Here is a 10,289-nt window from a genome sequence, read left to right on the forward strand (position 1 = left end):
ATAACTTATCAGAGCGAAAATTAGACTTTAAACACTTAAAAGGGTGGGGGAGGGGGCTGATACGTTGAACCCACGAGGATGGAATATTTAATGACCATTAAATATCATATTGACGTTCTGGAAAAGGCAAATGGGCGGGGATGGTTGCCAGGAGCAGGGTGGGGGTGACTCCGAAAGCGCTTGAGAGAATTTAATGGAGGACGGGGCGGGGCATGTAAAAAAAAAGGTCTGAATCAGAGCTGTCAAAGTCGCCCAGACTCATGGAAGTGTACACTAAAAGGGTGAATTTTACTTTGTGTAAATTACATACACCTTAATAAAGTTGACTTTTAAAAAATCTTGTTGAAGAATATTAAACAGCCTGGGGAAATCTAAATGGTTGATTAACTGAAGTGAGTAATTTGCAAGGCAGAGTGTGATGGGAACTTGGCCGGTGGTGGAGGGGGTGTTTACACATTCAGCGGAGACATAGGCTGGAAGGAAAACTGCCAGAATGTATTTATATTAGTGTCTCTCTGGAAGTTAAACATCGTTTATTAAATTAAATTAAACATCGTTTTTCTCCGTGCATTTTGTTTGTTTATTATTGTTGCGTTGCTTTTGGTTTTGGTTTTGGCTTTTGCAGCTAACAGCTCTTCTGTTATTGGCGGGGTTGGAGTGGGGGCCGGTGCTACAGCAATTGGGAAGCATGGCTCACTTGCTATGGCTTCCAGGTTGTTTCCAGCTCTTTTCTCTTCGTTAGATCCGTAGTCAAGCCGGGGCAGGCGAGCCGGGAGTCCCGACGGCGCCCGGGCGAGCGGGGTGGGGCGGGGGGGCGGAGTCTGCGTCTCTCTGGGGCTGCCAGAGTGGGCGTGTCCCTATTGGGTGGAGGGGGAAGTAACACACCAACAACGCTGTCATTTCCTGGGCCGAGTTGTGACCTGGAGACGGCCTCAGCATGATGAGTGAGTCTTGCTTCCCCAGGGGGCGGGCAGGGTGGGCTTGGGGCAGGCCTCCCCTTCCCCAGCCCAGGAAGGGACATTGAATAGCTTCCTTCCCTGACTTCATCAACCAGCTGACCTACTGACTCCCTCTCCCTCCCTTCCTCCCTCCCCCTCCTTTTCTACCTCCTTTCCCTCCCCCTCCCTTTGTGCCTCTCTCTCTCCCCTTTCTCCCCTTTACCCTCTCCCTCTGGCTTCCCCTCTTCCCCTGGCTCTCTCTCTCTAGAACAGGCAGCTGCTGCTGCAGTGGGAGGAGGTAAGTTGCCCAGCTCTCCTGTCTCTAGGCCCTCACCTAGCCTGGTCCTGGGGGTGCTGGAAGACCGCAGAGATGAGGCGCAGAGCTGGCTCTCCCCACTCACCCTCCACTTCCGAAGCTGCCTGAGTTGCCTGAGTGAGCCATAGGGGCCGGGAGCAGCATCAAAATACTCCAGGGAAAAGCTCACTCCCATTCCAGCCCCAGCTTGTCCTCTAGTCCTTATGTAGAATAAGCATAGGAGGAAGATTTCATTTGAAAGAGGGTTTGCAGGTAAACTCCACATGGCTTATTTCACATTTATGCATGGACACACACACACACACACACACACACACACACGCACACAAACTTGAGACCCAATAAAGGGTATTGACTTCTCCAGCATCACACAGCAAGTTAGAGACAAACCAGGGCTATGCCTGGTCCTTCTATGACATCTTTGCCTCACCTGGCTCCACACTCCACCTTTTCTTCACCACGAGACCCCTAAGCTGCCATGTCTCTATTGCTCAAGCTGACAGTCGTCCAAAACTGTCAAGGAATTCCTAAGCAGGGGGTGCGGGGAGGGTCCCTTCTCCTGAGCCCACCCCTGCACTCAGCTTCTCTCTCCCCACAGCCCTGGCAGTGGGGTCTGTGCCCGTGGTGCTCAGTGCCATGGGCTTCACTGGGGCAGGAATCGCCGCATCCTCCATAGCAGCCAAGATGATGTCCGCAGCAGCCATCGCCAATGGCGGTGGGGTTTCTGCGGGGAGCCTGGTGGCTATTCTGCAGTCTGTGGGTAAGTGTCCTGGACAGGACCCCCAGAGCTGGGAGAAGATCCAGTTCTGAGGCTGAGCCTGAGGGAGGCCCTCTCCTTGCCCTGCAGTTCCATGACCCTCAGCTTCCTGGGTCTTCAGTCTCTCCCTCACTGTCCCTTCTTCCGGCTCCTTCTGAGGGAGGTTTGGGGTGGGAGTGGATAGGGTGATGGGGTGCTGGATAGGGAGAAGAGGAAAGGAACCCAGGCCAAGAGCCATGCCTGGGCTCTGACACCTGGGTGACCTGGGCAAGGTCCCCTGCCCTCTCTGGGCCTCAGTGGCCTCCCGTGTAAAGTAAGGGGCGCTGTATCTCTTAGGGTCTGTCTGTGGATGACTCTCCCTCTATCTCAGTTTCCGTGAATTCACCCCCGAGCTGTCTTTTAGCTGCCTCTAGCAGCTTCTACCCAAAGCAGATCCCTGGGATTTTTAGGACCTGGAGGAGGGATCTAGGTGGGATTTCTGGGCCATTGCCAGACCCCTGTGCTCATTCTCTGTCTCCTCCACAGGGGCAGCCGGACTCTCCACATCATCCAACATCCTCCTGGCCTCTGTTGGGTCAGTGTTGGGGGCCTACTTGGGGAAGTCACCTTCTTCTCTCCCAGCTGAACCCGAGGCTGAAGGAAATGAGGCAACAGAAAATGTACCCCAAGATGAACCTCCAAAACCTCCACTCAAGTCAGAGAAACATGAGGAATAAAGGTCACATGCAGATGCATCTCCCTGTCTTTGTTTCTTGCAGCTCTGGTTGGAGTTCTGAGCTAGAGGTTTCCAGTTCTCCCCCTCTCCCAGCCTACCTTGTCATGGAGGGGCAGAGGGAGGTGGTTGGCCATGCAGAGAATCAGCTTTGGTTGGTCTCAGCCTTACAGGGATGGGCTGTATGACCCCGGGCCATTCATGGGCCTTTTCTGGGCCTCAATTTCCCCCTTATTCAATGGTGGCATTGTCACAGGCTCCTGTTGGGAGGCAGGGGTGAGGGGTGGCCGGGGCACTTCAGGAACTGCTGACGGTAGAGCCCTCTGCTCCTCTTCATTAATGGCACTAGATACCCAGAATGAGCAAGATTCAGCAAGGTTCATCCTTCCCTTGCTGAACCTCACAGTCTTGTCAGAAGGCTGATAAGCCAGCCAGCAGGAAGAGACAATGTGTCAAGTGTTACACTGGGGCTCTGGGCACTTTGAGAGGAGAAGGCTGAGTCAGGTTTGGTCACCAAACTGTGTCTGGAAAATTGAAGGAGAGGCTGAGTTCATGCATGAAGACCTGGAACTCTGACCACACCCTCACTGTGTTAGTCTATTTTGGGGAGCAATAAGGGAATACCTGAAGCTGGGCCATTTATAAAGAAAAGAGGTCTATTGGGGCCACAGTTCTGCAGACTGTACAAGAAGCATGGTGCCAGCATTTACTGCTGGTGAGGGCCTCAGGAAGCTTACAGTTGCAGAAGGGGAAGGAGGAACAGGTATGTCACGTGGCAAGAGAGGGAGCAAGAGAGATGCCAGGCTCTTTTAAGTAGCCAGCTGTCTTGTGAACGAATAGAGTGAAAACACTCGTTACTGTGGGGAGGGCACTGAGTCATTCATGAGGGATCCACCCCCGTGACCGAAACACCTGCCACTAGGCCCCACTTCCAACACTGGGGAATCACATTTTAACATGAGATTGGGAGGGTACAAACATCCAAACTCTATCAGTCCCTAAAGACTCCAGTCTTTGTTCATGTGATGGATACCACAGTGGATGGGAGGGGTCCACACAGATCCCCAGGAGACTATGATGTCAGGAGAAACTGGGCACTTACCCAAACAAAAGTGACACAGAGCATTATGTTCAGTGCAGTGATGGACCCCAGCCACGAGCAGGGAGCACAGAGGAGGCAGGGATCTGTTCTCATACCTGGGGAGGCTTCCTGGAAGAGGAGGCAAAAGGCTTGGGCCTTGAAAGGCGAATGGAAGTCTGACAGAGGAGGAGGGAGGCAAAGGGAAAGGTGTCCCAGGAGGAAGTAAGTCCCAGCTGCTCAGTGAGAGAACTGGAGAGGGATGTGTAATTGGGGGTGTCCATGGCAGCGTGGGTGGAAGGCAATACCTCTGAGAAGCCAGCGAGAGGTGGGGGACCTTTGGGTAGCCCTGGAGAGCCTCAGAGGCAGTAGGGAACTCCCAAGCATGGAGGTTTCACAAGGAGGCAGGTCTGGTCTGGATGGCATGCAGCTGTCCTTCTGCCCCCATACATTTTCTATGCTGAGGCACATGCGTGTCTGCTGCTCCTGAAACTCCCCTGTATTTTGTGGGACAGAGACCTAGGCTGTGAGCCCCCCAGAGGACAAAGGCAGCCCAGGCCCCACAAGGGGAGCATCCTGGTCCCCATCTTCCTCCCAAGGACTGCCTGCACTGCTGAACCCAGCAAAGAGAGGCCAAGTGTCCAGGAACAAAAGCTGGGGCCTTTTCCCCAAGGGCTCAGGTATGAAGGGGTGACTGAGAAGGCTGCCTCTCCTCCCCTCCAAGGGATCAGCATCTACTACCCAGAGAACAGCAGAAGGGGCATCTGTCTGCTTCTGTCTCATCTGGAGCTCTCAGCATCTTGCTCCTTCCTGCCATTTTCCTGGCCCCTCAGAAGCTGTCACTGCTGAGGGCTCCTGCCCATGACCCATGAGACAGCTCCAGCCTCCCCCTCTGGAGACCCAGATATGGCAGGGACGGAACTGTTTCCCTTCATTCTCCTAACCTTTGGCTCCCACTACCATTAGGCCAGGCTATGTGATGAATGTCATCAGGTGAGAATAACAGAGGCCCTCCTTAGATGGGATGGTCAAAGAAGGCCTCTCTGAAACAGAGACGCCTTGCATAAGACCTTAAGGACAAGAGAGAATTTCTTAGCTTCAGCCTTTGGAAAACTGAAAAATAATAAATAATTTAAAAATAAAATAAAACAATTTTTTTTAAAACAAAGAGAAATAACATCGGATGGGAGATGACTACATTTATAAGTAAGTTAGACTTTTTTTGGATTCCCTTGTTCCCCAAGGAGGAAGTTCGTGGTTATTCGCAGCTCCTACCCTGGTGACAGGCATTCTTGGGTGTCCCCTGATGCTCCATTCACTGTCAGGGCGAAGTCTCACTTCCTGCCAGAGAAGCCTCATTCTCTGGAGGTGTTTTAAAGAATGAGGTATAAGTAGAAATACAAGTTCTAAAATTTCTGCCCACACTCTAACAGATGGTCTTAAGGCAGCCTTCTGGGTGCACACAAGGCATCTTATCAAGTCCCTAAAGACTCCAGTCTTTGTTCATGTGATGGATACCACAGTGGATGGGAGGGGTCCACACAGATCCCCAGGAGACTATGATGTCAGGAGACACTGGGCACTTACCCAAACAAAAGTGACACAGAGCATTATGTTCAGTGCAGTGATGGACCCCAGCCACGAGCAGGTGCACACAAGGCAACCTATCAAGAAGGAAGAGCTGGCCAGGTACAGTGACTCATACCTGCAATCCCAGAACTTTCGGAGGCCAAGGAGGGCGGATCACTTAAGTCCAGGAGTTCCAGCCTGGGCAACATGGCAAAATTCCGTCCATACAAAATATACAGAACTTAGCCAGGTGTATTGGCACATGCCTGGATCCCAACTACTTAGGAGGCTTAGATGGGAGGATCTCTTGAGCCAGGGAGGTGGAGGTTGCCATGAGTCAAGATTGCGCCACTGCACTCCAGCTTGGGCAACAGAGCAAGACCCTTTCTCAAAAAAAAAAAAGGCCAGTCTACAAAATCATTACTTTCCTTGAACCCCTAGGACAGCTGAGGTTGCAGGGGCACCAAATGGCCTGAACTCTCAGGACAGTAAGGTGCTTCCAAGGAGAGACAGGACTCTGCATCACTGAGCCCCCTGGGGTCCACTGTGCAAGCGAGTAAGGAATCAGCTAAAAGTCTTAAGTGATTGCTAAAGGCCAACTAAGACTCAAGTGAGTGCATAGAACCTTCGGAAGCCGCAGACACAGCATGGGTCCCACCAACCTGCAGACCCTTTTCCCTGCGGGCTGGGTCCCTGCAGGGTCCTGGAGAAATCTTCCCTGGGAGGGGTAAGACTGGGGGAAGGGAGCAGGAAAGGCATCAAATACCCCCACCTTCCTTCTCTTCTAGAGGAAGGGCACAAAAACCTTAAGCCGTGGGGGAAAGATAGCCAACCCTGTAGCTTCCAAGGCTCATGCAAAGGCAATTGCAGAAGGAGAAGAAATAGTAAAACCCTCCGCCCTTGGGGAATAGCAAGAAACCATCCTGAGCCCAGACCTGGAGACCTGCTACCCTTAGGAGAGGGGCAGGGATCTTGAGAAAATGCCACCCCTAAGCCCCAAATACACAGGGCCTGCCTAGACAGAGGCTGGCTGAGGAACATAGAGAATCCCACTTCTCCCATCCAACCAGGCCAGCAAGTAACAAGCAAACAGATGTCTACCACTGGGGATGGGGCAGAGACCATATCCAAGGCTCAGGCACAATGCAGAAGCTTAAAGACACTGAGCAAACTCCTCTGCAAGCCAACCTCCACCCTAAGCACAGGATAACACTGATCTGAAGCCAGTGGCACACTCACAGCAACCACAGTGTCTTAGTCTGTTCGTGCCGCTGTAACAGAAAACCACAGACTGGTTAATTTATAACTAATAGAAATGTATTGGCTCACAGTTCTGGAAGCTGGGGTGTCCAATATCAAGTTACCAGTATGTTTGAGAGCCTTCTTGCTTCATCATCACATGATGGAAAGTGGGAAGATGAGAAAGAGAGGGCCAAACTCACCCTTTTATAATGGCATTAATCTCACCCATGTGGGTGGAGCCCTTGTGGCTTACCTCTTGAAGGTCCTCTTTCTTAATACTGTTACAATGGCAATTACATTTCAGCATGAGTTGGAACAAACATTCAAACCATAGCATAGGGCAACTACAAAACCCAAGTCCAGCTGGACTCCTGCTTGGATTGACTCAACCCCCAGGGAAAGGCCTAGCCAGAAAAAAGACATACACATTTCCCAGCGTGAATATCATTTGTCCTGTCTGTACTGTTGCGCCTACCCCCTACACTCTCTCTGCCAGTCCCTGCCTACTACTCCCTACATCCAGCACCTTTGACCCTCCCTCCCAGGGTCGCGCCCATGAGGCCCATAAGACAGGCTGAAAGTGTCCACGCACTGATCCAGAATAGACCTCAGCCAATGATGGATGGGAGTCAGGAGATTAACACCCTACAAGTGGGACAACTCTTGCCTTTTCCACATTGTCTCCAGTGGTCCCCAGTGGGATTGAGCCTCAATGGCCCACATTGCAAAGTCACTCATTAATCGACCCTTTCTGGGCTGCCTTCCCTTCCATTGCTCACCTCCCCATTCCTCTGTTGGTGTTTCCTGGGATCACCTCCCAAATAAGCCACTTGCACTCAAATCCTTGTGTATTAGTCTGTTCTCATGCTGCTAATAAAGACATACCCAAGACTGAGTAATTTATAAAGAAAAAGGGGCTTAATGGACGCACAGTTGCACATGACTGGGGAGGCCTCACAATCATGGCAGAAGGCTAAGGAGGAGCAAAGGCACATCTTGCATGGCAGCAGGCGTGAGAGCGTGTGCAGGGGAACTGCCTTTTATAAAACCATCCGATCTAGTGAGACTTACTCACTATCATGAGAACAGCACAGCACAGCCCCCGTGATTCAGTTACCTCCCACTGAGTCCCTCCTACAACACATGGGGATTATGGGAGCTACAATTCAAGATGAGATTTGGGTGGGGACACAGCCAAAACATAACATCTCGTCTTGGGGTCTCAGCCTAAGGCTGCTTCCCACTCTCTTCTCTGTCCCCACTCAGGAGCCCATAGGCCTGAGCCTAAGATAGCCACAGCACTCTATCGTGTTGCTCTTGAGATCTGGCTGTGTTCAGGTCTTATCCATCTCCTTCCCTTGGGATAAAGCTCAGACAGGTGGCTTCGCCATCTCTGTGCAATGATCCACCTGCTCAGCACCCCAGGTAGCCCCTGACCTATCAGAATCTTAGAAAAGGGTACAGGTCAGCTTTGGGGCTGGTCCCCAGCTGGGCTACCCTGGGCAGTGCCATGTGCCAAGGCATGGGGCAGTGGGGTAAATCACTCAAACCAGTGATTGATCCCTAGGTCTTTGCAATTTGTCAAGGGAAATCTTGGCTCAATTCTCAGTTATCTTTTCCACTAGTAAATCCCTGTTACCAAAGACACTCAAAAGAGTTTGGCTGAGGCTGGTCCCAAAATGGTTAAAATTATTGAACTACTCTGCCCCTACTCCCACCCCAGACCTCTTCATCAATCTGAAATTGTTTGAGTCATTGTAAAAGTAAATTTACCTCCCTGAGTGCAGGCTGGTTGCTCAAGGAGGCAGCTGGAGAGAGCTAGTGGGCAGGCAACCAGATTCAGGCTGCAGATCTACTGGAAATAACCTGCAAAGTTTACCATTTTCAGCCATGGAAAGATGCCCATCTTTAATAGCAGCAGGAATTGGGTACTCTGGATCAACTTCTTACAAGTTCTTCTATCAATGTCTATAAAATAAGACCACTAGTGTCACCCTTCTTGGAATGGCGTGAGGATTTTATGTAATGAGACCTGGGCAGTGACTTGACCACAGTGTGTGTATATGGGTGTTATTTGTTTTGATCTTCTTGTTGATCTTCTTGTTTCAGCACTTTTAGGACTGCCCTGTGGCTATTTAGGGTGTCCCACAGGTGACCCAGAGGTGGTATGTGGACTCAGGAGAACAGAGGGCAGAGTGGCAGGACATAGAAGCTCTTTTCCTCCCTTCCCCAGTCCAGGTGCTTTGGAAGTCACAGCACTCCAGTCACCTCCCACTTGGGCTCATTGCAGTCCTCGCAGCTCATAACTCCTTTCTGTGCCCACTGTTTTCCACAAACTCAGAGCAGCCACTCCAGTCCCCCTTGGGTCTCTTGAGTCTCCTGGTGGGTGGGGAAGCCAGTGTTGAAGGTTCACAGCTGTCAGAGGGTGAGTGCTCCTGGATGGGCTGCAGTTGGGGGTGATAGGAGGGAGAGGATCAGAGACATGAGGGGCTCACACCTGCTTCCCCGTCATATCTGAGCCTTTGTAGATATCCAATGACAGGCTTGGCCACAGGGGCTGTTCTCATCAACCCGGGGACTGTACTGTGATCTGACCCAGCCTTTCAATGGCCAGCTTCTTCCCAGAGTGTCAGAACGTGAGCATTTCTTTTCCTGGGCTGGTAAAATGCCTGGGAAGAATCTCCCCCTAAACCCACACACACATTTTTTGCATTTTTTCCCTCCCTTTCATTTGGCCTCTCATTCTCTCACTCTCTCCGGAGAGTGGCTATAAACTCTAGCCCTGTGCTGACGGGGCTCTAGAAATTTGGTCTTGGATGTTTACAATGTAAAAGCACAGGAAACTTCTTTATTCTTTATCCTGGAGGACAGCCTAAGGCCTAAATGTCCAACCCATGACCAGGTAGTCTCATCACAGGAAACTTGTTTATACTGGCACATGCTCTTGTGGCTCTTTCTGACCTGTGTCCAGTTTATTTCTACCAAGATAGTCACACTCTAGGAGAGGAGTCAGGTTTATGTGTATTGGTCAGATAAGACTCAGAGGAGACAACTCAACAAAATACATGACATAACAGAAACAATGTGTTGCTTACAGGTCCCAGAGAGAAGAGGGCAGTGTGCCACCCAGGGCCAATGGGAACAGGGCACCCTCCAGGACACATGTGCTCAAACAGCAAGTGAGAGCAAGAGAGAGGGGGTGAGGGACATGTGGGCTTTTATGCGGGTCCAGGGCATTACCCAAGCAGGTTTCCCTTGGGTGTTCTAATTGGTGGGTTTAGAGCATGTGGGCATGACTTCTGTGGAGTCACACTGTGACTGAGAAGTGAGTCAAGTACGTTGTATCTAGGTGTCCCACAAGGAGGTGGTCACCAAAAGGCAGTTTATAAGGCAGATATAAGGATCGACCATCTTGAGAGACTGGAAGACAGCAAAGAATTGGAAACTGTGTCAAGGGTGACCAAACCCTACTTCTGGTATGAGAAAGTCCAAGTTAGATTCAGAATGGAGGCCAAGGCAACATAAAAGTGTAAGAATTCACTGCACTGCCATCCTGAATGTCATAGCCTGCCTGCTAGTGTTCTAGGTGTCCACTGATAAAGAAGATTGAGAGACTTAACACTTAGTACGGAAACTTTCATTTTTAGTGTGAAGCTCCTGCTCTTAGTCATGTTGGT

At 50.9% G+C, this 10,289-nt stretch overlaps 1 protein-coding gene across 1 annotated transcript; it reads left to right on the top strand.

The window, feature by feature from the left end:
* Positions 1 to 845: 845 nt before the first annotated feature.
* Positions 846 to 2,745, top strand: LOC105467506 (interferon alpha inducible protein 27 like 2). Its single transcript, XM_011717131.3, has 4 exons — positions 846 to 944; positions 1,207 to 1,236; positions 1,853 to 2,014; positions 2,537 to 2,745. Exons 1-4 carry the CDS (start codon positions 938 to 940, stop codon positions 2,725 to 2,727), a joined length of 390 nt encoding a protein of 129 aa, XP_011715433.2. The 5' UTR covers positions 846 to 937; the 3' UTR covers positions 2,728 to 2,745.
* Positions 2,746 to 10,289: the final 7,544 nt, after the last annotated feature.

Source organism: Macaca nemestrina, chromosome 7 (assembly GCF_043159975.1).
Source record: "Macaca nemestrina isolate mMacNem1 chromosome 7, mMacNem.hap1, whole genome shotgun sequence".
In the NCBI taxonomy this organism is placed as follows: domain Eukaryota; kingdom Metazoa; phylum Chordata; class Mammalia; order Primates; family Cercopithecidae; genus Macaca; species Macaca nemestrina.